General features: G+C 68.0%; 3 protein-coding genes across 3 annotated transcripts; 2 read left to right on the top strand and 1 right to left on the bottom strand.

The window, feature by feature from the left end:
• The first annotated feature begins 702 nt into the window (after nt 1-702).
• On the top strand, nt 703-7,888 carry POLD2 (DNA polymerase delta 2, accessory subunit). Its single transcript, XM_076358821.1, has 11 exons — nt 703-756; nt 1,734-2,009; nt 4,431-4,552; nt 5,444-5,567; nt 5,645-5,759; nt 6,012-6,210; nt 6,348-6,428; nt 6,828-6,985; nt 7,105-7,232; nt 7,331-7,432; nt 7,541-7,888. Exons 2-11 carry the CDS (start codon nt 1,790-1,792, stop codon nt 7,696-7,698), a joined length of 1,407 nt encoding a protein of 468 aa, XP_076214936.1. The 5' UTR covers nt 703-756; nt 1,734-1,789; the 3' UTR covers nt 7,699-7,888.
• On the bottom strand, nt 7,839-14,733 carry AEBP1 (AE binding protein 1). The gene is made up of 21 exons (XM_076358820.1): nt 14,481-14,733; nt 13,906-14,307; nt 13,597-13,656; nt 13,060-13,131; nt 12,837-12,923; nt 12,338-12,436; nt 12,055-12,144; nt 11,812-11,889; nt 11,656-11,730; nt 11,445-11,554; nt 11,223-11,362; nt 11,035-11,119; nt 10,792-10,936; nt 10,608-10,696; nt 10,364-10,487; nt 10,084-10,280; nt 9,819-9,998; nt 9,398-9,740; nt 9,152-9,291; nt 8,967-9,066; nt 7,839-8,878 (listed from the first exon to the last, which is right to left on the bottom strand). Exons 1-21 carry the CDS (start codon nt 14,731-14,733, stop codon nt 8,328-8,330), a joined length of 3,420 nt encoding a protein of 1,139 aa, XP_076214935.1. The 3' UTR covers nt 7,839-8,327.
• Nucleotides 14,734-18,285: 3,552 nt separating this feature from the next.
• Nucleotides 18,286-23,842, top strand: CAPG (capping actin protein, gelsolin like). Its single transcript, XM_076358850.1, has 10 exons — nt 18,286-18,343; nt 19,074-19,165; nt 19,245-19,417; nt 19,498-19,652; nt 20,841-21,008; nt 21,714-21,863; nt 21,963-22,055; nt 22,440-22,572; nt 22,660-22,748; nt 22,841-23,842. Exons 2-10 carry the CDS (start codon nt 19,143-19,145, stop codon nt 22,904-22,906), a joined length of 1,050 nt encoding a protein of 349 aa, XP_076214965.1. The 5' UTR covers nt 18,286-18,343; nt 19,074-19,142; the 3' UTR covers nt 22,907-23,842.
• Nucleotides 23,843-23,870: the final 28 nt, after the last annotated feature.

The raw sequence follows: 23,870 nt of genomic DNA, 5'->3' as shown, positions 1-23,870 counted from the left end.
CCGTGGGGTCCTGGGGCTCCGTTTCGGTGTCCCCCTCCCCCCCGTCCCCTCCCGGGCTCCCTGAAGTCTCAGGGGGCGGCCCCCGTGTCCCCTGTCCCCCCATGAGCAGCGTGGGGTCCCGGGGGCGGCCCCCGTGTCCCCTGTCCCCCCATGAGCAGCGTGGGGTCCCGGGGGCCGGTCCCGGCGTCCCCCCCGGGGCTCAGCCCCGGTGTCGCCTGTCACCCCATGGGCTCCGTGGGGGTCTGTCCCGGTGCCCCCCGTCCCCTCCCGGGCTCTGCGTGGTCCCGGGAGTGGGTCCCAGTGTCCCCTGTCCCCTCCTAGGATCCGCAGGGTCCCGGGGGTCGGTCCCGGTGCCCACCCCAGGGCTCGGTCCCGGCATCCCCGTCCCCTCACGGGCTCCCAGGGTCCCGGGGGTCGGTCCCGGTGCCCCCCCGGGTTCGGTCCCGCTGTCCCCCGTCCCCTCCCGGGTTCTGCGGGGTCCCGCTGGGTCCCGGTCCCCCCCCCCGCCCCGTCCCCTCACGGTCCGTGCCCCCCCCAGCCCCCCCCCCCCCCCCCCGTTTCCACAGTAACGGCCTCGTGGCGGCGCCGCCAGTGGTTGCCACGGCGACCCGCCCTCGTGACGTCACTTCCGCCCCGCGGCCAGGCGACTTCCGGGCTTTGCGGCGTTCGCGCCTTTCCCCCCCCCCCCCCCCGTCCCCATGGCGGGTCCGTGGTGCCGGGCTGGCGGCCCCCCCCCGACCTCTGACCTCTGACCCCGTACGTGACCCGCGGCCTGGGGGGGGGGGGAGCGGAGGGGGCTGAGACCGGGGGGGGGGGGGCTGGGGCTGCCCCGCTCCGGGGGGAGCCTTGAGGACCCTCCTGCCGGGGGGGCGATGGGGGGTCCGGGGGGGGGGGGGCTGTTGCCTTTTGGGGGTCCCTGGTCCCTGGGGGGGGGGGGTGGTGGTGGCGTCTGAGGGTCCCTGGCCCGGGGGGGCTCCCGGGGGACCCTTTAGCCTTCTCGATGGGTCCTGGGGGGACCCTGGTTCGGGGAGGGGGGCAGGGAGGTCCTGGTTCCCCCGGGGGGGGGGCTTGGGGGGGTCCCTATAGGGTTCTGCTGCCTGGAGGGGGACTGGGGGGGTGTGGGGGGGTGTGGTGTCTTGGGCCGGGGTGTTTTGGGGGGTTGTGGTGTCCTCGGGGGGGCCCCTGGTGCTAGGAGGTGTTTTGGGGGGGGGGTCCCGGTGCCCTGGGGGGGGGTGTCTTTATGCCAGAGGGTGTGTTTAGGGGGTGTCCTGGCGGGGGGGGCGGGGGCTGGTGCCAGGGAGTGTCCGGGGGGGCTGCGCGGGGCTCCTGGTGCCAGGGTATGGGGGGGGGGGGGGGGGGGGCCGGGGTGGTCCAGTGGCCAGGGTGTATTTTGGGGGGGCTTCGGGTGTCCTGCTGCCGGGGTGTGATTTTGGGGGGGGGGGGTCCTGGGGTTTTCCTGGCACCAGGATGAGTTTGGGGGTGCCCTGGTGTTGGAGGGGAGGGAGAGGAAGGGGAGCGCTGTGGGGATGCGGTGTTTGGGGGGGTTAGACCTAGGCCTGGTTTGTGTTTTGGGGGGGGGCGAGGGGGGTCAGTTTGGAGGTGGGGGCCGCCTCCGGGGAGGGGTTCGCGACGTCTTGGGGTGCCGGTGATGGCCAGGGGTGCCGGGCTTGGGGCTGTGCCGCCTGCTGGCCTTAATTTTGCCAGGATCCTTAATTTGCCCCTTTGCTTTCCAGACCCGCCATTAAAATCCTCCCGTGTCCAGCCCCGCTGCTCCAGCCCGGCGCCCACCATGTTTTCGGAGCAGGCGGCCCCCACGGCGCAGGGTTTGCTGGCCCCCCCCTCCGCCGAGGCCTCCACCTTCGCCAGGGTGCCGGTCTCGGCGTACGCCGACTGCTCCCAGCCCTTTCAGCTGGGCGAACGCAGCTTCAGCCGCCAGTACGCTCACATCTACGCCGCCCGCCTCATCAAGATGCGGCCCATCCTGGAGGAGCGGGCGCGACAGAAGTGGGGTGAGTCGGTTTTGGGGAATAACCCCCCCCTTTGGGGAAGGAGGGCAAAGCCGTGCTGCCGACGCGGCGCCCGCTGGAAGCTCTTCGGTGATTTTTTTGGCGGTTGCTGGCCGTCGGTTCCTAAGCTTAGGCACGCGTTAGGGGTCGGATAACCCACGGGTGGTTTTTTGGGGGTGGTTTCTCTGCCGGACGGTGTCCCGACATTTCTAAAAATCGCCTTTAAACATCAGCTGTGCAGAGAAAACCTTTTTCTTTTTTTTTTTTTTGGGCTCACCAGGCCAGGTCAAAGCTTCCGCTCGCTGTCGGGAGCACGAGTTAAGTGTGAGGTTTGGCGGGGTGAGGGGCTGGCGGGCGCCCCGGCCAGGAAGCAGGGAGTGGGGGGCGGGAGAGGCGCCGCTTGCGCCGGGGCGGGGGGGGGGGGGGGGGGGCCGTTTCCTCGCCCGGCGGGGCCGCGTTAGCGGTTAGCGGGCGAGATCCTCGCGTTAGAGAGTTTCCATCCGAAGGCGTAACGGCGGCGCTGGATGAAGCAACCGTCTCGCCGCTGCCAGAGCGCGGTGCCAGAGCGCGGCGGCTGAGCTTTCTGGCAGGCCTCGGCGCGGCGCATGGCTCCCCGAGCGCCGTAAAAGCCTGTTATCGAATTTCACCCTCTCAGGCCGGCCAAGCTTTCGGCTTTGCCCTTCTATGGAGGTTTTCGGGCCGGCGGCTTGTTTTTCTTCCTCTCCCCGGCCCCGTGGGCTGCGCGGAGCCGAGGGGAAGCAAAGCCCGCGCCGGGCTGTGCCGGTTCCACAGCGGATGTCGTTCCTTGGCTGGCCGCCCTGCGCCGTGACCCTGGATTTTGCCGAGGGTGATGGGAACCCGCGGTTTTGTAAAGCTCGACTTCACGGAATCGTGTGATGGGACGAGATTTTTGGGGTTTGTCTCACAGCGAGAAGCGCCTGCAGGCAAAATCTAGGGAGCGCAGCCCCCCTCCCCCTAAACACACACATTTGGGGGGGGCTAGAGCCAAGAATAAGAAGCTAAAACTGGATTGTTTTTTCTGACTCTGAGTGTTTGCATTCCTGGGATTGATGAACCCGTGTTTCCAGCTCCGCTGAGCCCCGGGTGCCTGTGATCGCAGCGGGGTGCTTTCCACCGGGCAGGAGTCACGTTCAGCAGGCGCGTGATTAGCAAAGGGAGTTTAGAGGCGGGGGGGGGGGAACGTCACCCCACCACTCGCAGCCAGAAAAGACGACCTGACGGAGGAGCCGGCGCGGCAGCGGGCTTTTGCAGTGTTGTTCTGGGAGAGGAGCCCGGCAGCTCTCGCAGCGCCAGCGCAGCCCGGCAGCCAGTCCTCCTCCCTCCAGGGCTTGAGGCTCGGGATGGATGGGCTTCACGGGTTGATTCAAACGGGGGGAAATAAAAGTCCTGCGGACGCGTAAAGGATGGGGCTGAAGCATCGCTGGGTCCTCGTGGGTGAGGTGAGAAGTCTCGGGCTCAGCTTGTGGTGAGGGAGATGCATTTTTCGCCGTCTGCAAATGCTCCCCAGCCACAAAGACGATGAAGCGCTGGGGCTGCAGTGCTCTTTGCACCTCCTGAGGCACGTGTTGGTTCCCCCGGCCCGTATCCCCCCGTGGATCCCTGGCTAAAGCCCAGGGACCTGTTTGTGCCTTTCAGGCAGAGGAAACCCTGCCACTCCCCAGCAGCCTGTCCTCATGCCGGGATCTTCCCAAATGCCCGGCTGCGATGGGGATCCTGGCTTCCAGCAGGGATCCCGGGCGGAGGATCTGGCCCTGGCAGAGGCAGAGGTCAGGCTTGGGGGTGGTGAACGATCTCTCCTGCCTGTCAAATCTGAGCGGGATTTTTGGGTCATCTCCTGGATGGGGAGCAGGAACACCAGCCCCTCGTGCCCAAGGGCAAGAGCACCGGCTCCGTGCCCAGGCGGGACAATCCCGGACCCGTGCACCCTCCCCTCCCGGGCGGAGCTGGACCTGTGGGCCCAGCGGGAGCTCTGCACTCTGTCCTGGGTGGTGGCTGGGAGCTGTGGTTCCCCCAGACCCCAGCATGACCCAGCTTTCCGCCCCCTCAATGCAGAGGAAATGCCTGCAGGCGGTGCTGGCTCTCTGGTATGCTCCGTTGGCTCCATCTGGCCTACACATGTGAATTCGGCTCTGTGCCTCGAGGAAAAGCGAGAGGCTTTGCAACGTTCCCCCACCGCCTCTTGCTGGCCTCGACGTTCGGGCCCTTTCAGCTGGTCCCGGCCAGCCTTGAGCCTTGCCTGCCCTCGCAGCTGTCCCCGAGGCCGGCTGAGCCCCGTTTCTCTCCGCAGGGAATGGCGTGGTGCTGAGGAAGCTCTGCGAGCTGCAGCTGGTCCCGGCCAGCCTTGAGCCTTGCCTGCCCTCGCAGCTGTCCCCGAGGCCGGCTGAGCCCCGTTTCTCTCCGCAGGGAATGGCGTGGTGCTGAGGAAGCTCTGCGAGCTGCAGGCGGGCGAGAAGTGCTGCGTGGTGGGGACGCTCTTCAAGGCCATGCAGCTGCAGCCCTCCATCCTGCAGGAGATCAGCGAGGAGGTAACGGCGGGGACGTTCCCTCCCGGTGGGCCCCCCTGGCTCATCCTCCGCACGGCTCTGGGGGACGTGCCAACACACATCGGGACCTTGACCGGCTTCCCATCGCTTCCCTCGTGCTCCCTGTGGCTGAGCAAGTGGGAACTGCCAGGGATTTGACCCGGGGAGCTGGTGTATAATCTTCTCTGTGCCTACCCCGTCCCTAGATGCCGCCACTCTTGGTGCCACCCCTTTGTGCCGGCGTGCATCGTGTATGTGCCTGCTTGGTGTTGCTTTTCCTGCCCTTGGAGGGTTTGGATCCAGCGGGGTTGACAGAGCAAACCTGCTGCCGGGCGGGAAGATGAGGGGGGCGTCCAGGGAAGCTCTGCCATCCCCATGCGGTGCTGGGGGCCCGTCTGCTCCCAGCCGGCTCACGGGGGGCACGTTGGGAAGGTTGGAGCCTGCTCGTCACGGCATGAGGTTAGCACCAAGCCTGCCAGGCAGGCTTCAAAGGGAGCAGAGCGCTTGCCCGGGCGATGATTGCAAACACGTTTCCTGAGGTGAGCCAGAGCGCCGTCTCCCGCTGCCTGGCTGAGCTGCTTCCTCCTTGGCCGGGGAGCCGCGCTCGTGTTTGTTTCGCCGGGGTGCTGCGGGGAAACGTTAAGCGAAACCAGCTCAGCCGGGTGGCGTGCAGCTGGCGAGCAGCGCCGAGAGCTGCCGGGGCCTCCAAAGCGCCGCCTTCAAAGCGGCAGCGGGGACGTTGGCCAAGCCGGTGGTGGGGGGCCGTGCCGGCGGCTCTTGTGAGTCACACGCCCACGCTCTGGGGTTTGGCTGGGGGGGGGGTGAAGGGCCCTTTGGGGCAGCTCGGCCTTGCTGAGGCCGTTACAGCCTGCCCGGTCTCCCCCCCCCCCCCAGCACAACCTGGTGCCTCAGCCGCCCTTGCCCAAGTACATCCACCCCTCCGACGAGCTGATCCTGGAGGACGAGCTGCAGCGGATCAAGCTGGAAGGAGCCGTTGAGGTGCAGAGGCTGGTGACAGGTAGGGGACGATGGCTCCTCGGTGGGAGCCACCTCGCAGGCCCTGGCCGGGGGCTGACCGCCCGCTCTCTGCCGTAGGGACCATCCTTGCTGTGTACGGCTCCGAGCAGGACGATGGCAAGTTCCTGGTGGAGGATCACTGCTTCGCCAGCCTGCCCCAGCAGCTGCCCTGGAAAGGCCCCAGCTCGGACCGGTGAGTCTCTGCAGTGACAGGACGGGGGCTGGCGCCGTGCCCCCCGCCGTATCCCCGAGCCCTGGGAACCATTTGCCGCATGTGCCCATCGGGGTGGGTGCCTCGTGCCAAGAGAGATCGCGGACGGGGGCTTGCGTCCCCCACACCTGGCTCTCTGAAGCCCCTTGGTGTGGGCGGCCCTTGGCATCGCCGTGCAGGCAGGGATCGGCGCAGGCAGGGAGCACGGCGTGCTGCCCGAGCCTCTCCGCCTAGGTTCGTCCTGCTGGTGTCGGGGCTGGGGCTGGGCAGCGGGAGCGGCGAGTCCCTGCTGAGCATGCAGCTGCTGGTGGACGTGGTGACGGGGCAGCTGGGCGCTGAGGGCGAGCAGAGCTGCGCCGCGCAGATCTCCCGCGTCATTCTGGCGGGAAACCTGCTGAGCCAGAACACGCAGAGCCGGGACACCATCAACAAGGTACGGTGGGGAAAGGGTCTTCAGCCTCGACCGTGCTCTCCAGGGCCCAGGCTGGCAGGGGGAGTCCTGTGGAGGTGGGGAAGGAGGAATCGGAGAGGGCACGGGGTTGTTCCCTCACTGTCTCCCCACTGACCCAGGCCAAGTACTTGACCAAGAAGACCCAGGCTGCGAGCGTGGAGGCCGTGAAGATGCTGGATGAGATCCTGCTGCAGCTTTGCGTGAGTGCTTGGAGCAGGAGAGGGTTGGCCGAGGACTTGGGTATCTTCTCGGGGAGGGAGCCTGGCTCCCGAGCCGGGGAAGCAACGCTCTGCCAGCAGCCCGGGGGTGCGGGGTGTCAAACACCCCTTCCCTGGCCCCCGGCTTCCCTTTGAGCACCACATATGGTGCCGTACAGGAATGCAGCAGGAAGGGGAGGCAGCACAGAGCCCAGCTTTAGATCCCTCTCCCGGCATCTGGTCTCTGTGGTAAAACCAAGCGGGGCTTCCCGCGGGGAAGTGGCGGGAGCCAAATTGGGGAGCGAGGCAGAGCCGGCAGCAAGCTCCAGCCGGGGCTTTGCTCTGAGCCTCTTCGAAGGAGGGTGGTTTGGCCATCCCCGGTAATCCCCGCTCTGCCCACAGACCTCCGTGCCTGTGGACGTGATGCCCGGTGAGTTTGACCCCACCAACTATACGCTGCCCCAGCAGCCGCTGCATCACTGCATGCTGCCCCTCGCCAGCGCCTACTCCACGCTCCGGCTGGTCACCAACCCCTACCAGGCCGACGTGGATGGCATCAGGTAAAAAAGCCTGGTGTGCCACCAGCTCTGTGACAACTGCTGGCGGCGTGGGATCGCGGGGCAAGTCACTGCAGGTACAGCCGTCCGAATCTCTCCTTCCTTCCCCCAAAACGTTGTAGGTTTTTGGGGACGTCAGGGCAAAACGTCAGCGACATCTTCAAATACAGCAGCATGGATGACTACCTGGAGATCCTGGAGTGGACGCTGCTGGCGGGACACATCAGCCCCACAGCCCCGGACACCCTGGGTAAGGCGAGAGCTGGGTGGCCGCCGAGGCTCGGGGGGGTGTTTGCCCTCCCAAGGGGTGCAGGTGCAGGTTCCCCTCCTAATTTCCATCCCTCCCAGGCTGCTACCCTTTTTACAAATCGGACCCTTTCATCCTCACCAACTGCCCTCATGTCTACTTCTGCGGCAACGCTCCCCGCTTCCAGTCCAAGCTGCTCAAAGGTGAGTCCCACAGCCTGCAGGACCCCCCCCAATCCTCGCTCGGGGCTGGGACCCCGCGCTGGGGTGCCGACCAAGAGATATCCTCCTGACGCCCGCCTGTCTTTGCAGGGGAGGACGGGCAGCAGGTTCTGCTGGTGACGGTGCCCGCCTTCAGCACCACGCAGACCGCCTGCCTCGTCAACCTGCGCAACCTCAGCTGCCAGCCCATCAGCTTCTCCGGCTTCGGGGCCGAGGACGATGACGGGGACATGGAGGTCGGGCACTGACTGAGCAGGCAGGGCATGGACTCGATAAACCCCTGGCCCCTCGGAGGGTCCTGGCACCCACCACCTTTGTGTCATCCCCGTCTGCCCTCCCAGGAGGGCTGGCGTGGAGCTGCCGGGGCACGGGAGAGAAGAGATGCTCGTACCAATATAACTTGATTTATTTGTGTAATAAAAAACTGTGTGGAGGGGACAGGGGCTGCGCCTGCCTCCGTGTGGGCCCTGCCCTGGAGAGCGGGACCACCCCTGCCAACCCCGCTGTGCCGGGAGACGGGGAGGGGGCGAGGGCTGGGCCCTGCTTCACCCCCTCCCTTGCCAGGCAAGGGCTGGCACTGCCCAGCCCCGAGGGACGGGGCAGCACGTCCTTTCCTGCCTGGCCCTGGCGCCCGGCAAGGGGGACGCTCCGCAGCCGCCCAGCCTTCGGGGTGAGCATAGGCGTGGCGTGCCCTGCAGTCCTAGGAAGCAGCGCGGGTGAGGAGCTGGAGCCCACCCGGGGCGGGCTACACAGAGCGGGCTGCCTGGGGCTCGAGGAAGATTTCAGAAGCGGATGCCGGAGCCTGCGGCAGGCGAAACCAAACCGGCCGCGAGCGTCCGGCCTTGGCTTGAGGCAGGAGCGAGGGGACGAGCATCTCCTAGTCACCAAAGTTCACGGTGTAGGTCTCGGCCGTGGTGAAGGGCTGCACCGTCCCCGTGCCCAGCTCCCAGGCCTCTGTCTCCGTCACCAGCTCAGTCACCACCTCCGTTTCGGTCTCCGTTTCCCAGGTGCCGGCTGTGGGTGGCTCTTGGCTCCAGGGCACGTAGGCAGTGCTGCTGAAGGGGAAGGGCAGGGCCGTGGTGGGTGGCGGGGCTGTGGGGCCGCTGGCGGCCGTGGTGGCATTGAGACGCCGCAGCCTCATCTGTTGCCGGAGCCGCATGCGGTGCCGGAGGCGCATACGCAGGCGCATGCGTTCGCGGGGTGTCATGGGGCGGCCGGGCGTGATGCGGCGGATGGGCCGGTTCCCGTTCATGGCCATGATCTCCCGGATGCGTTTCCAGTTGGAGCGCGACAGGACGAAGTTGCACTGGGTGGCCCCGATGTCGTAGAAGACGCTGCAGGTCTTGACGCTGGGGTTGTAGCCCTCGGCCCGAGCCGAGACGCGGTACTCACCCGGGTTCAGGATGCGCCAGTAGTCCCCGCCGCTGGCTGCGGACAGCGAGGGGAGGCAGCACGGTGTGAAGGAGGTGGCACGGTGCTGCCAGCACCCTGCCTGGCACCCTACCCTGCGCCCTACCTGTCTTGATGTTGTGGTTGATGCCCCCCACAATGATGGTGGCGTTGGCGATGGGTTCTCCCTGCTGGTCCGTCACCAAGCCCTTGATGCCCCGATGGACCTATGCGAGGAAAGGGGTCGAGAGGAGCCGCGTGGGGCAGGCAGGGCAGCTGCCGGCTCCCTGCCCGGCGCGTCCTAGCACCTACCTGCTCCATGAAGGTGAGCAGCGACTCCTTGTTCTTCTCCCACTCCTGCTGCAGCTCACTCTCGTGGGGGAACTTGTCGCAGCCCAGGTAGATGGAGAGCTCCAGGCAGTTGGTGTGTAGGTAGCTGAAGTCGTTCATGCCTGTAACACAAACAACCAAGCGCCCACCCAGCCGCTTGCTCACACCTTCAGGTGGCGGGAGCGTGGGGCAGGCAGGCCGACGCCGTATGGCGTGGCACCCACTTACTGCCAGCCCGGGGATGCCACTTGGCCCCTTGCACGATGCCCATGGCGTTGGTCATGTCCTGCGTGTGACAGCCCCCGCGGAAGGTCTCGGTCATGGTGAGGTGGGCCGAGGCGTAGGAGATGGCGAGCCAGCGGAAGATGGCGTGGTCGGGCGTCTCCTGCAGCTCGGGGTTGTCGTCCTCGTAGTCGTCCGGCGGGCGAGGGGCGGCTGCCGGCACCTCGCTGATGGGCCGGGCTGTGTCAAAGGGGTAGGACACCAGCTTCTCCCCGCCCTGCAGGTTGGCTCCCAGCACGAAGGGGTTCTTGTCCATCCATGCCATGACGGCCCGCGTCTCCACCGCCACCTGCCGAGGCGGGCACGGCGGCGTGAGGCACCACCTCCCCGTCACCGCCCCGCCGCCGTGCCCCGTGCCGTGGCTCACCGTGGCATCCTCAGCCAGGTAGTGCTCTGGGATGGGGATGTGGTGGTTGGGGAACTTGTGGGGCACCAGCCTCCGCTCCTCGGCCGCCCACAGCGCCGAAGCCAAGTCGGGGAAGTTCTCAAAGAGGTCGTAGCCCTCCTCCGTCCAGTGGCCCAGCGCCCAGTTGCCCAGCTCGGAGCCCTGCGGGCAGCCCGGGGCAGCGGTGAGCCCGGGGGCTGCATCCCACCACCCCGCCATCCCATCCCCTGCCCCGCCGTCCCCTTACCGCCTCGCGGGCCAGCTCGTAGCCATCGGGGTTGAGGGAGGGCACGAGGTGGATGCGGGTTTCGGTCACCAGGCTCCGCACCCGGGGGTTGCCGTCCTGGTACTCCTTGCACAGGAACTGCATCAGCAGGAGCAGCAGCTCCCGGCCCAGCACTTCGTTCCCGTGCAGCCCCGCCGTGTACCTGAACTCGGGCTCGCCTGCGGGCAGGGTACAGGCAGGGTCAGTGTGCTGCCTGCGCCAGGGGACCGTGGCTGGGTCCCCCGACACCTTCCCTCCTCACCCGTCTCGTGCTCGCCCGGGTTGTCGGAGATCTCCATGGCGTAGATCTTCAGGCCCCGCGAGCTCTTGCCGATGTTGTAGATGCGGGTGATGGTGGGACACTCCTCGTTCACCACCTTCATCAGCTGCGGGCGTGGGGGGGGGGGGGGGGGCGGGTGATGGGGGGCAGCGCTCGGGGGGGCCCAACCTGCCCCCGCAGAGGTGCCCACCACCACGGAGGTGCCCGCCACCGCGGAGGTGCTCACCTGCCTCATGTCCTTGTAGGTGTGGTGGCGGAAGTCCAGGTTGTCGGTAGAGGTCACCTCGTTCTGCTGGGCGTAGTAGCTGCTGACGGCTGCGGAGGGGACAGAGACACAGTGGTGGGGGGCTGGGGAGCCGTAACCCCCCTCAATAACCTCCCCCCAGCCGCTGCTTTGGGGTGGCTCTTACTGGAGAGGGGGCAGCCCAGGACCTCGAGGCGCAGGCAGAGGCTGCCGTTCCACGTCCGGGGGTAGATGCGGATGTAACGGGCCACCATGGGCTCGGGAAACTCGGTCAGCACCGGCGTGTCCTTGTCCACGTTGCCGTAAAACATCTGCCGAGGGGGGCGAGATGTAGCCGGGGGGGGGGGGGGAGAGGGTCCCTATCGTCCCCGTCCCCCCCGCCCAACCAGCCTGTTTTGGGGTCCTGTACCATCTCCTCGTAGCCGTTGGTGTACATCACCCAGTTCTGGCTGTCGTTGCTAAAGCCCACGTAGAAGCTGGTGACAAAGTCCTCGCTGCGGGAGGAAGGGGACAGGTTGGGAGGGGGAGGTCCCCAAGCCGCTCCCCCACCCCGTGTCCCCGGATCCGTCCCCCCCTGGTTTGTCCCCGGCCCCGTACTGGATCTGGGAGTCGCGGCCCTGGGTGATGACGCCGGTGAACTTGGTGGTGCGGCGGGTGTCCACCTCGATCCAGTGCGCCCGGCTGTCATCCTCGGCACACCAAGCCCCGTCGAAGAAATCGTCCTCGTTGGTGCCCGCCTGGGGTGGGGACAGCGAGGGGGACGTGGGTGGGGGGGGTCCGCTGGTGTGGGGGGGTGGGCGCGGGGTGGGCGACCCTCACCTGCATGTTGAGGCGCCCGCGCTGGGCACCCAGCCCATGGCGCAGCATGGAGGAGGCCAGGATCTGGTCGTCCTCGATGCGGTGGGACTCCAGGCCAATGGGGGGACATCCTGGGGACAGTGGGGGGGGGGGGGGGGGGGGGAGGTGATGGGTATCCGCCCCCCCCCCCCAGTGGGGTGCCCGCTTCCCCACTGGGAACGGGGACACTCACTTGTCTTCTCTTCTGGAGGGGCCCATTCGTCCTCATCCGGCTCCCACTTCTTCCCCCCTGGTTTTTTGGGTTTTCCTGGAAAAGGGGCATATGAGGGGGGGGGGGGGCAGAGCCCGGGGGGCTGGGGGTGAGGGGACGGGGGGGGCTGGCACCCACCTTTGCGGTCCCGGCCCTTCTCCTCCGCCCAAGGGTCCTCCTCCTCCTCCTTGCTGCCGCCGCCTTTCTTGGGCTTCCCTGGGGCGGGAGAGCGGCTGTTGGGGACGTGCCACCCACCCCGGGGGACATGCCACCCCCCCCACCCCCCGTTGATGTGCCACCCGCCCCGAGGAGGTGCCACCCGCTCTGGGGACGTGCCACCCGCCCCGGGGACGTGCCACCCGGCCCCTGCCCATCTCTCACAGGGTTTGAGCTTCTCCTCGTCCGTCTCCATCTCGTCCTCTTTGTCCGGGTGTTTCCTGGGCTTCGGCGGGGGGGGCAGCCCGTACTCCACTGCGGGGTGCAAAGGGGGAGGGGGGGGCTGGGACACCCCTTTAGGGCCGGGGGAGGGCAGGGGTGGGTGCCACCGGTCGGAGCCCAGCTGGGCACGGGGAGAAGATCCCTACCCGCGGGGCCGGGCAGAGCCCCTCAGGGATGGGGGTCCTGGGGTGCCCCATCCCCCACCCCACCCCAGCTCGTCACTCACGGTCATCGTAGTCAGGTCGCTCAAAGCCCTCCCCGTAGTCCCCTTCGGTCACCGGGAAGGGCGGTGGGGGTGGCTGTGGGGGTGGCACCTCTGGCTTCGCTGGGGAGGGCGAAAGAGGCCAGGATGGGGGTGGGGAATGGGGGGTACCCCCATGTCCCTGTGGGGTCCCCCATGCTTCTGTGGGATCCCTGTGCCCCTATGGGATCCTCCATGCCCCTATGGGGTCCCCACGGCCCCGCAGGACCCCTCTATATCCCCACGGGATCCCCGTCCCCCCAGGAGATCCCCATGCCCCTATGGGGTTCCCCGCACCCCTGTGGGGTCCCCTGCACCCCTTATGCAGTCGCCATGCCTCTGCGCTGTCCCCGTGCCCACGCCAGCTCCAGGCTGCCCCAAAATGATGCTCCCCTGGGTCCCCAAGGCTGGGGACTGTCCCCGTCCCCCCCACCCCACCCCGAGCGGTGCCAGCCCCGCCTTGTCCCCCTGTCACCCCACTTACGTGGCTCCTCGGGCTGGGGCCAGACTCTCTCGGGTTTCTTCCTGCTCGGGGGCTTGCGGGGTTTCTGCTGCCGTCGGATGTACTCGACTGGGGACAGAAAGAGGGGGTGGCACTGACTTTGGGGGTGCGAGGTGGGGGGGGGACGACACACACGCGCCCTCCCTCCCTCCCTGCAGGCTGGGGGACCCCGGCGGTCCCCCCCACCTGCACCCCAGCACCGTACAGTCCTCGTAGTCCTCCCGCTCCAGCTGCTCGTTGTAGTCCAGTGTCGGTGGCTCCGGCTCCTCGGGGACCTCTGTGGGGAGGGGGCACGTGGGGAAGGGGGGCAGGGGGTGGGTGGCCCTGGGGTGCAGGGGGATGACACTGGGACACAGGGAGGTGGCCCCAGGGCGCAGGGAGGTGGCACTGGCGTGAAGGGTGGTGGCCCTGGGGCACAGGGAGGTGACACCAGGGAGCAGGGAGGTGACATCGGGGTGCAGGAAGGTGGGGTTTGGGAACAGGGAGGTGGCCCTGGGGTGCAGGGAGGTGACACCAGGGAGCAGGGAGGTGACATCGAGGTGCAGGAAGGTGGGGTTTGGGAACAGGGAGGTGGCCCTGGGGAGCAGGGAGGTGGCACTGGGGTGAAAGGTGGTGGCCCTGGGGCACAGGGGGGTGACACCAGGGAGCAGGGAGGTGACATCGGGGTGCAGGAAGGTAGGGTTTGGGAACAGGGAGGTGGCATTGGGGCACAGGGAGGTGGCCCTGGGGACAGGGCACTCACCAGGCTCAGGCTCGGGGCGCCAGTCCTCCCAGGGCTTGCTTGGTGGCTCCTCCAACTCCCCTGGGGACAGGGACACAGAGTGAGGAGCTGGCGGTGCCCCGCGGCTCCCGGCAGCCCCACGCCGAAAGAAAATCCCATCGGGGAGGAAGGCCGGTGGGGGTGGAAGGGGGGGACCCCAGCGGGACACAGCCCAGCCAGCCGCGGGGTGTCACCGGGAAGCCGAGTGGGACACAGGGTGACGCCGTGGTGTGCCAACCCCCCCCCACCCCAACCCGGCTGGTGGTGAGATTGGCTCCCCCCAACACTCACCTCGACCGCCTCCATCCTCCTCCTCATAGGGCGAAGGCTGCTCCGGGAACCGGGGTGTCCCTGCATCACCCTCGCCCTGCGGGGGCTGCGGGGTGGCGGGGGGCTCCTGGGGGGTGGTCCGTGGCTCCGGTGGCTTCTTGCCGGCAGGTTTTTTGGTGGCCTTGGGTGGCTTCTCCTTGGCCTTTTTGGAGCCTTTTGGGTTTTTTTCAGAGCCTTTTGGGGGCTTCTCCTTGGGCTTTTTGGGGGGCTTGTCCTTGCCCCTGTCCCTGTCCCTGTCCCTGTCCCTGTCCTTGTCCTTCTTGGAGCCCCGGGGTCTCTCCTTGGGCTTCTTGGTGGGTTTGGGAGGTTTCTCCTTCTTCCCCTTCTTGGGTTTCTCGGGCTCCGTCAGCCGCCCCGGGGAGCCTGGGGGGGGGGGGGGGGGGGGCAGCCGCCCCGCCGCGGGGTGAGGGGCGGCCAGGGCCGGGCTGGGGGGCGGGGGGGTCCCCACGTCCCGCCGCCCCCCCTCCCCCGCGGGACCCCGGCGGTGCCCGGTACCGGGGCAGCCCCGACCCGCCGTGCCGGTGCCGCTCGCTCACCGTTACCGGTGCCGGCGCCGGTGCCGGTGCCGGTGCCGATGCCCAGGTCGGTGCCGAAGCCCAGGTCGGTGCCATCCCCGTCCCCGTCGCCGTCCCCGCGCTCCCCGGGGCCGAGGAAGCCGCGGAGAAACGCCTCGATCTCGGCGTCGGTGAGCGCGGGCGGCGCGGCGGGGCCCGGGGCGGCCCCGGGCAGCAGCGGCAGCAGCGCGGCCGCCAGCAGGAGGCAGGAACGGGGCGGCCCCGCCAGCCCCATCGCCGCGTCCGCTGCACCGGCCCCGGCCCCGGCCCCGGCCCCGGCCCCGGCCAGCCCGGGCGGGCGGGCTGGGGGCGGGCGCAGGAGCCGGGGGCGGCACCGAGCTGCAGCGGCGCTGCGCGGGGTCTGGCGTGGCACCGGCACCGGCACCGCAACCGGCGCCGGCATTGCAGGGGAACCCGCGCTGCACCGGCACTGCGCGGAACCGGGACGGCACCGGCACTGCACCGGGCCCGGGACTGCCCGGGAACCCGCGCTGCACCGGCACTGGCACTGCACGGGACTGGCGTTGCACCGGCACTGCTTGGGACCCGCGCTGCACTGCACGAGCACTGGCACTGCACCGGCACCGGGACTGCACTGGCACTGCACCGGGCCCGGGACTGCACCGGCACTGCTTGGGACCCGCACTGCACTGCACCGCATGGGCACGGGCACTGCACCGGGCCCGGGACTGCACTGGCACTGCACGGGACTGGCGTTGCACCGGCACTGCTTGGGAGCCACGCTGCACCGCACGGGCACAGGCACTGCACCGGCACCGGGACTGCACTGGCACTGCTTGGGACCTGCACTGCACGAGCACTGGCACTGCACCGGCACCGGGACTGCACCGGCACTGCTTGGGACCTGCACTGCACTGCACGAGCACTGGCACTGCACCAGCACCGGGACTGCACTGGCACTGCACCGGGACCCGCACTGCACAGGCACTGGCACTGCACCGGGACCCGCACTGCACTGCACTGCACGGGCACTGGCACTGCACAGGGAAACCCGCGCTGCGCCAGCACTGCTCAGGACCGGCACTGCACCGGCGCTGCCTGGGACCTGTGCTGCGTGGGCACTGGTACTGCCCAGGGCCCCACGCTGGTTGGGGAGCAGTGCTGCACTGGCACTGGCACTGTATGGGATCTGGATTGCAGGGGGGGGACTGGCACTGCACGGGGACCAGCGCTGCATCGGCACTGGCGGGACACGGGAACCAGCACTGCACAGGACCTGGTGCTGCGCGGGGACCAACACTGCACTGGCTCTGCACAGGGCCAGTACCGCACGGGGACCAGCACTGCATTGGCACCAGCACTGCAGGGACACTGGCACTGCGTGAGGACCGGCACAGCGTGGGAGCCGGCATGGCACTGGTTGGGAACCAGCGCTGCACCAGCACTGGCACCGCGCCGGCACTGGGGCTGCACCAGCACTGTGCAACCGCACCGTCACTGCACGAGCACCGATGCTGGCACCACGCAGGCAGCGGCACCACGTGCAGTGCACTGGCCTGGCACCGGCACTGCACTGGAACGGGCGCTGGCACTGCGCCTGCAGCAGTGGCACTTGCACCATGCACACCGCACAGCGCGTGCACATGCTGCGCCCCTTTGCACACCCACTGCAGGCGTTGCACGCGGAGGCACTGCGCCCTGCACAACGGCACTGCGTGTGCCCATGGCCCTGGGCACACTGAGCCCACGCTCACGCGCTGCAGCCTGGTACGGACACGCAGACACCACCTGTGCACACGCGCATGTGTGCACGCACACACACACACACACACTGCCCTGGCACTGCAGCCTTGCACACGCACGCTCTGCACAGCAACACCTCCACCCGGCACACACGCTGCTCACATGGCACTGCACACACGGCACTCCACACGCACACTGCATACGTGACACTGCATGCATGACACGTGGGAACCCCACCGTCGCACAGAGCAGCACACTGACGCGCTGCACACGCACTGCACATGAGACCCTGCACACGGGACACACACTGCACATGGGACACGCATGGCACACGGGACACGCACGGGACACGGGACACGCACGGCACACGGGACGCACTGTGCACGCACTGCACATGAGACCCGGCACACGGGACACGCACTGCACATGGGACACGCACGGCACACGGGACACGCACGGCACACGCACTGCACATGAGACCCTGCACACGGGACACGCACTGCACATGGGACACGCACGGCACACGGGACACACACGGCCCACGCACTGCACATGAGACCCTGCACACGGGACACGCACTGCACACGAGTCCCTGCACGCGCGTGGGAGTGCCCACGGGCTCCCTGCACACGCACTGCACACGGAGCACACAGAACGCGCTGTATGTAAGGAGGTACCACGCACACGGACCACGCACTGCACGTGGAACGGAGCACACACGCACTGCACACGCAGTGCACGCACACGCATCACACACACACACACACACACACACACACACACACGTTCCCGGGGAAGGGGGGGCAGGACGGAGTGTGCAGCCCCTCCAGCCCCCCCCGCCCCCGGGTGCCACCCGAAGCGCTAAGGGGGCGCAGTGGGTGCCCCCCACCTGCCCCAGCCCTGCAGGCTCTCCGGGCCGCGCGGTGGCCGGTGGGGCCACGTGGCGGGCTCAGGCCACCGCACTCGTCACATGCATGGCCCCCCCAGCTGTGAGTCACTTCCCAGCAACGCTGCGGCTTGGGCCTGCGGGGAGCCGGGGGGGGGGGCCTGCCCTGCGCCTCCCAGCGCGGCTCCCACTGAACCTCCGCTGCAGTTCCCCCGTCCCATGCAGCCCCCAGTAGTGCCCCCCCCCCCCTCCCAGTACAGCCTCCCCCACCCGTTACGGCTCCCCCAGTACGGTGCCCTCCCAGCCCCCCCCCCCCAACCCAGTACAGCCCTCCCTTCCCAGTACAGCATCCCAGTACAACACCCTCCCAGTACAACCTCCCCAGTACAGCTCCCAGTATTACCCCCCGCAGTGCACCCCCCCCGCTATAGCCCTCCCAGTACATCTCCCAGTACAGTTCCCCCACCCAGTATAGCCCCCCAGTACAATCCCCTCCCAGTACAGCTCCCAGTATACCCCCCCCCAGCACAGCCCCCCCCCCCGCCCCCCCCGGTATAGCCCTCCCAGTACAGCTCCCACTACAGTCCCCCTTACGCAGTACAGCCTCCCGCCAGTACAGCCCCCCACTTCCCAGTACAGCCCCCCCCAGACCCCCCCAGACCTGCCCCAGCCCCTGGCAGGGCAGAGGGCTGGTACCCCCCTCCCCGGGGGGGGGGGGGTGGCACTCGGGACCCTGGGTGACACTGGGTTCCAGCAGTGATGGGGGGGGGTCCTGTGAGGGTGGGGGTCCTAACAGAGTGGAGGGGTCCCATGAAGGTGTGGTGGTCACAGCAAGGTGGGGGGGGTCCCAGCAGTGGGGGGGTGGCCGGGGGGGGGGGTGTCCCAGCAGTGGGGGGGGGGGGGCAGTAGCCAGGGGGGGGTCCCAGGAGGGTGGGATGGTCCCAGCGGGGTGAGGGGGTCTAGGGGGCTGGGGGTCCCAGAGGGGAGGCGGAGCGGAGGTCCCAGGGCTCGGTGCCCCCCATCCCTAGTGTGAGGAGCCCCACTCGAGGCCACATGCCCCCCCCACGGGGGCCCACGCGGGGGCAGGCCCATTTCCCCCCCCCCGTCCCCACCCTTTCCTGCTGCCTGAGTCACGGCAGCCGCCTTCCGGGTGTCCCGCGGCTCGCAGGAGGCTCCGCGGCTGTTGGGGCGTCCGTCTGTCCTGCCGCGGCCCGCTGCCGTCCGCCTGAGCGAGGGGCTGTCCGGCTTTCGGGGTGTCCGTCTGTCCCTCGGGGTGTCTGTCCGTCTGTCTGTGTGGTCGTCTGTCCATCGGGGGGGCGGGGGGTGTGTCTGTCGGGGTGTCCATCTGTCCGTCCAGGTGTCTGTCTATCGGGGGTGTCCTTCGGGGTTTCTGTCTGTCCATCACGGGGTTTGTGCCTCTGGGGGTGTCCATCTGTCTGTCCTGGGGGCTTCCCACCCACTGGGCTGGCTGTCTGTCTGTCTGCCGGGGCGTCTGCCAGGTGTCCACCTATCCGTCGGTGTGCCGATCTGTTTGTAGGGGTGTCCGCCTGTCCTTCCGAGGGTTCAGCTGTGTGTTGGGGTACATCTGCCCATTGGGGTGTCTGTCTGTCTTCCTGGGTATCCGTCTGTCCACAGGGGGTGTCCACCTATCCATAGGGGCGTCCATCTGTATGTAGGGGTGTCTGTCCATCCTTCTAGGTGTCCATCTGCCCATTGGGGCGTCCATCTACCTGTCTGAGTGTCCATCTGTCCTGGGTGTCTGTTGGGGCGTCTGTCTGTCCTTCTGGGTGTTGATCTGTCCATTGGGGTGTCCATCTGTCCATCAGGGGGTCCACCTGTCCTTCTGGGTGTCTGTTGGGGTGTCTGTCTGTCCTTCTGGGTCTCCATCTGTCCATCGGGGCATCCGTCTCCCTATCGGGGTACCCTTGAGCTCCTGGCTCTCCATCTCTTGTGCTGTCCATCTCACGGTGTCCCTCCATCCACAGGTCCGCCCGTCCGTCCGTCCGTCCATCCACCCACTCCACCGCCCCACCCGTCACCACCTCCCCAACGCCATGTACACCGCGCTCCCCAAAAGGTACCACCCTCCTCTCCCCACCTCACCCCCTCCTTGCACACCCCCCCCCCCCCCCTCACGCCACCCCCTCGCCCCACAGCGGTTCCCCCTTCGGCCCCGCCGCCACCCACCCGGGGCTGCACATCTGGCGGGTGGAGAAGCTGCAGCCGGTGGAGGTCCCCAAGGCGACGTGGGGCGTCTTCTTCTCGGGGGACGCCTACCTGGTGCTGCACAACGGGCCGGACGAGCGAGCCCACCTCCACCTCCGGATGGGTGAGCCCCGGGGGGGGGGGGGGGGGTAGAGGGGGGGGTGGCGGTGGGACCGGGGGGCTCAGCGCTGGCTGCCGCCGCAGGCCGGGGTTCTTCGCAGGACGAGCAGGGCGCCTGCGCCCTCCTCTCCACCCAGCTGAACGCGCTGCTGGGCGAGCGCCCCGTGACGCACCGCGAGGTGCAGGGCAACGAGTCCGACGTCTTCATGGAGTACTTCCCCCGCGGCGTCACCTACCAGGTACGGGTGCTGGGCATCCCTGATGGGTGCTCGGGGTGTTCCCAGCGCTCAGCATCCCTACTGAGCGCTCAGCATCCCGACCAGGCTCTCAGCATCCCGGATGGGTGCTCAGCATCCCTACCAGGTGCTCAGCATCACCACTGAGCTCTCAGCACCCTCACCACCCTGCTTATTCCCCACTGAGCATGTGGGACCCCCTCTGGGTGCCGGGCATCCTGAATAGGTGCTCAGCATCCCTGGTGGGTGCTCAGCATCCTTGCTGGGTGCTGAACACTTCTACCACGTGCTCAGCATCCCCTCCGGGTGCTCAGTATCTCTGCTGGGTGCTCAGCCTCCCTGGTGGGTGCTCAGCGTCCCTGATGGGTGCTCAGCATCCTTGCTGGGTGCTGAACACTTCTACCACATGCTCAGCATCCCCTCCGGGTGCTCAGTATCTCTGCTGGGTGCTCAGCCTCCCTGGTGGGTGCTCAGCGTCCCTGATGGGTGCTCAGCATCCTTGCTGGGTGCTGAACACTTCTACCACGTGCTCAGCATCCCCTCCGGGTGCTCAGTATCTCTGCTGGGTGCTCAGCCTCCCTGGTGGGTGCTCAGCATCCCTGATGGGTGCTCAGCATCCTTGCTGGGTGCTGAACACTTCTACCACGTGCTCAGCATCCCCTCCGGGTGCTCAGTATCTCTGCTGGGTGCTCAGCCTCCCTGGTGGGTGCTCAGCATCCCTGATGGGTGCTCAGCATCCTTGCTGGGTGCTGAACACTTCTACCACGTGCTCAGCATCCCCTCCGGGTGCTCAGTATCTCTGCTGGGTGCTCAGCCTCCCTGGTGGGTGCTCAGCATCCTTGCTGGGTGCTGAACACTTCTACCACATGTTCAGCATCCCCTCCGGGTGCTCAGTATCTCTGCTGGGTGCTCAGCCTCCCTGGTGGGTGCTCAGCATCCCTGATGGGTGCTCAGCATCCTTGCTGGGTGCTGAACACTTCTACCACGTGCTCAGCATCCCCTCCGGGTGCTCAGTATCTCTGCTGGGTGCTCAGCCTCCCTGGTGGGTGCTCAGCCTCCCTGGTGGGTGCTCGGTATCCATGCTGGGTGCTTGTCATCTCCATTGGGTGCTGGGCACCCTCACTGAGCACTCAGCACCCCCGTTGGGTGCTGGGCACCCCCACCGGGCGCTCAGCATCCCTGTGCCGGCAGGAAGGCGGCGTGGACTCGGCCTTCAAGCCCACCCGCCCCGGCGCCGGCGCCGGCCCCGTGCGCAAACTCTACCAGGTGAAGGGCAAGAAGAACATCCGGGCGAGCGAGCGGGGCCTGAGCTGGGCCAGCTTCAACACCGGCGACTGCTTCATCCTCGACCTGGGCGAGGTGGGCGGGGGCCGCCGGGTGGCCCTGTCACCACCGTCCCTCTCCCCGTCCCCCCAGAGCCTTCTCGCCTGGCGCCTGGGGCGAAGCGCAACGTGTCCTTCTGGGTGTCCATCTGTCCTCCGGGGTGTCTGTCAGTCCACTGGGGTGTCCCTCTCTTCATTGGGGCAACTGGCCATCCGTAGGGCTGGCTGTTTGTCCTTCTGGTGTCCATCCGTTGGGGCGTCCGTCTGTCTGTCAAAGCGCCCATCCATCCGTAGGGATGGCTGCCCGGTTTTCTGGGTGGCTATCTGCTGGGACGTCTGTCTGTCCTTCCGAGTATCAGTCTGTTGGGTTGTTCGTCTGTCCTTCCAGGTGTCCATCTGTCCCCTGGGGCATCTGTCTGTCCATAGGGGTGTCTGTATGTCCTTGGAGATGTCTGTCTCTTGGGGTGCCCACCAGTCAGTTGGGGCGTCCCCCTATCCATAGGTGTGTTTGATTGTTGGGCTGTCCGTCTGTCCGTCTGGGTGTCCATCCGTCCATTGGGGCATCCATTCATCCAGCTGGGTGTCTGTCTGTCCGTCTGGGTGTCCATTTGCCCCTCAGGGCATCTCCCCGGGGCCAGCGACTGCTTCATCCTCAACCTGGGCGAGGTGGCTTGGGGGCCACCATGGTGGCCCGGGGGAGGTGGGATGGCTCCGTCACCACTGTCCCTCTCCCTGTCCCCAGACCCTCTTCGTCTGGTGCGGGGCCAGGTGCAACGTGCTGGAGCGCAGCAGGGCGCAGGAGCTGGCCGCGGCCATCCGGGACGGCGAGCGGGGCGGCAAGGCTCGCCTGGAGATCGTGGCGGATGGCGAGGAGCCACCTGAGATGCTCCAGGTGCGCCGGGGCCCCGACATCCCCACTGGGAGGAGAGGGGGACCCCACGTGTCCCCGGGGGGTGGCTCTGTGATACCCCCCCGTCTCTTCACCCGGCAGGTGCTGGGCCCCAAGCCCACCTTGCAGGAGGGCAGCCCCGAGGAGGACATCGTGGCCGATCAGAGAAACGCGGGGGCAGCCATCCTCTACAAGGCAAGGTCACCTCGGGACACCACAGCGGCCGCAGGGCTGGGCGTAGCTGAGTGCCACCATGGTGGTCCTGGGCATGGCCGGGGGACACCGTGGTGGCCCTGGGGCTGGGCGTGGCTGGGAGATGCTGTGGTAGCCCCAGTGGGGGACATGGAGCTGGACATGGCTGGGGGACACTGTGGTGGCCCAGGAGATGGGCGTGGTCAGGGGACACCGTGGTGGCCCTAGGGGGGTCTATGGGGTCGGGCATGGCCAGGGGACACTATGGTGGCCCTGGGGCAGGGCACAGATGGGGAATGCTGCAGCGGCTGTGTGGGGTGACACAGGGCTGGGCACGGCCGAGGGAACCACGGGGTGGCCCCGCGGTGACATCCCGGCCGTGGGCAGGTGTCGGACGCGACGGGGCGCATGGACCTGACCCAGGTGGCTGCGAGCAGCCCCTTCAGCCAGAGCCTGCTCTGCTCCGACGACTGCTTCGTGCTGGACAACGGCGCCAGCGGGAAGGTCTACGTCTGGAAAGGTGCCCGGGGGTGGGGACGGGGACGGGGGGGGGGGGACACAGGGACAGGGGCCACCCCCAGCACGGCTCTGACATCCCCGTCCGCAGGGCGCAAGGCCAACGAGCAGGAGCGCCGGGCGGCCCTCAAAGTGGCCGAGGAGGTCATCGCCCGCATGGGCCACTCGCCCCGGACACAGGTGGGTGCAGGCGGCGAGGGGTGCCCGGGGGCTGGCACGGGCGACATCACCCCATCGCTGTCCCCATCTCCTCCCCATCCCTGTCCCGGCAGGTTGAAATCCTGCCCCAGGGCCACGAGACGCCCCTCTTCAAGCAGTTCTTCACCAGCTGGAAGTGAGGGAGCGGGTGCCCCCGGGGCCAGCGCCCAGTCCAGGGCGTCACCAGGCTTGTGCCAACCGTGCCAGCTCCCTGCCTGACGCCTGCGCCCTGCTCAGCTGTCCCCATGCCTGCGCCGTCCCCATCCCTGCGCCATCCCCGAGCCTGCACCATCCCCATGCCTTTGCCCGTCCCCTCCCCATGTCATTCTCATGCCCATGCCGCCGCCAACCTGTGCCATCCCCGTGCCCACATCATTCACACCCCCATGCCATCCCCAAGCCCATGCCAACCCCGTACCGTCCCCGTGCTATCCCCATGCCCGTGCCACCCCTGTGCCTTTGCCCACCCCATGCCCACATCATTCCTATCCCTCTGCCACCTCCAAGCCCGTGCCATCCCCATTCCTGTGCCATCCCCGTGCCTTTGCCCACTCCGTGCCCATGTCATTCCCTTCCCCACCCCCACGCCATCCCCATCCCCGTGCCATCCCCATGCCGTCCCTGTGCCATCCCCATCCCCATGCCACCCCCATGCCGTCCCTGTGCCAACCCCATCCCCATGCCACCCCCACGCCATCCCCATCCCCATCCCCGTGCCATCCCCATGCCATCCCTGTGCCATCCCCATCCCCATGCCACCCCCACGCCATCCCCATCCCCGTGCCATCCCCATGCCGTCCCTGTGCCATCCCCATTCCCATGCCACCCCCATGCCATTCCCATCCCCATCCCCGTGCCATCCCCATGCCGTCCCTGTGCCATCCCCATCCCCATGCCATCCCCATGCCATCCCTGTGCCATCCCCATCCCCATGCCACCCCCGTGCCATCCCCATCCCCGTGCCATCCCCATGCCGTCCCTGTGCCATCCCCATCCCCATGCCATCCCTATGCCGTCCCTGTGCCATCCCCATGCCACCCCCGTGCCATCCCCATCCCCGTGCCATCCCCACGCCATCCCCATCCCCATCCCCGTGCCATCCCC

This window comes from Aptenodytes patagonicus, chromosome 24 (genome assembly GCF_965638725.1).
Source record: "Aptenodytes patagonicus chromosome 24, bAptPat1.pri.cur, whole genome shotgun sequence".
NCBI lineage: Eukaryota > Metazoa > Chordata > Aves > Sphenisciformes > Spheniscidae > Aptenodytes > Aptenodytes patagonicus.
This window is presented reverse-complemented; position numbering and strand designations above follow the sequence as displayed.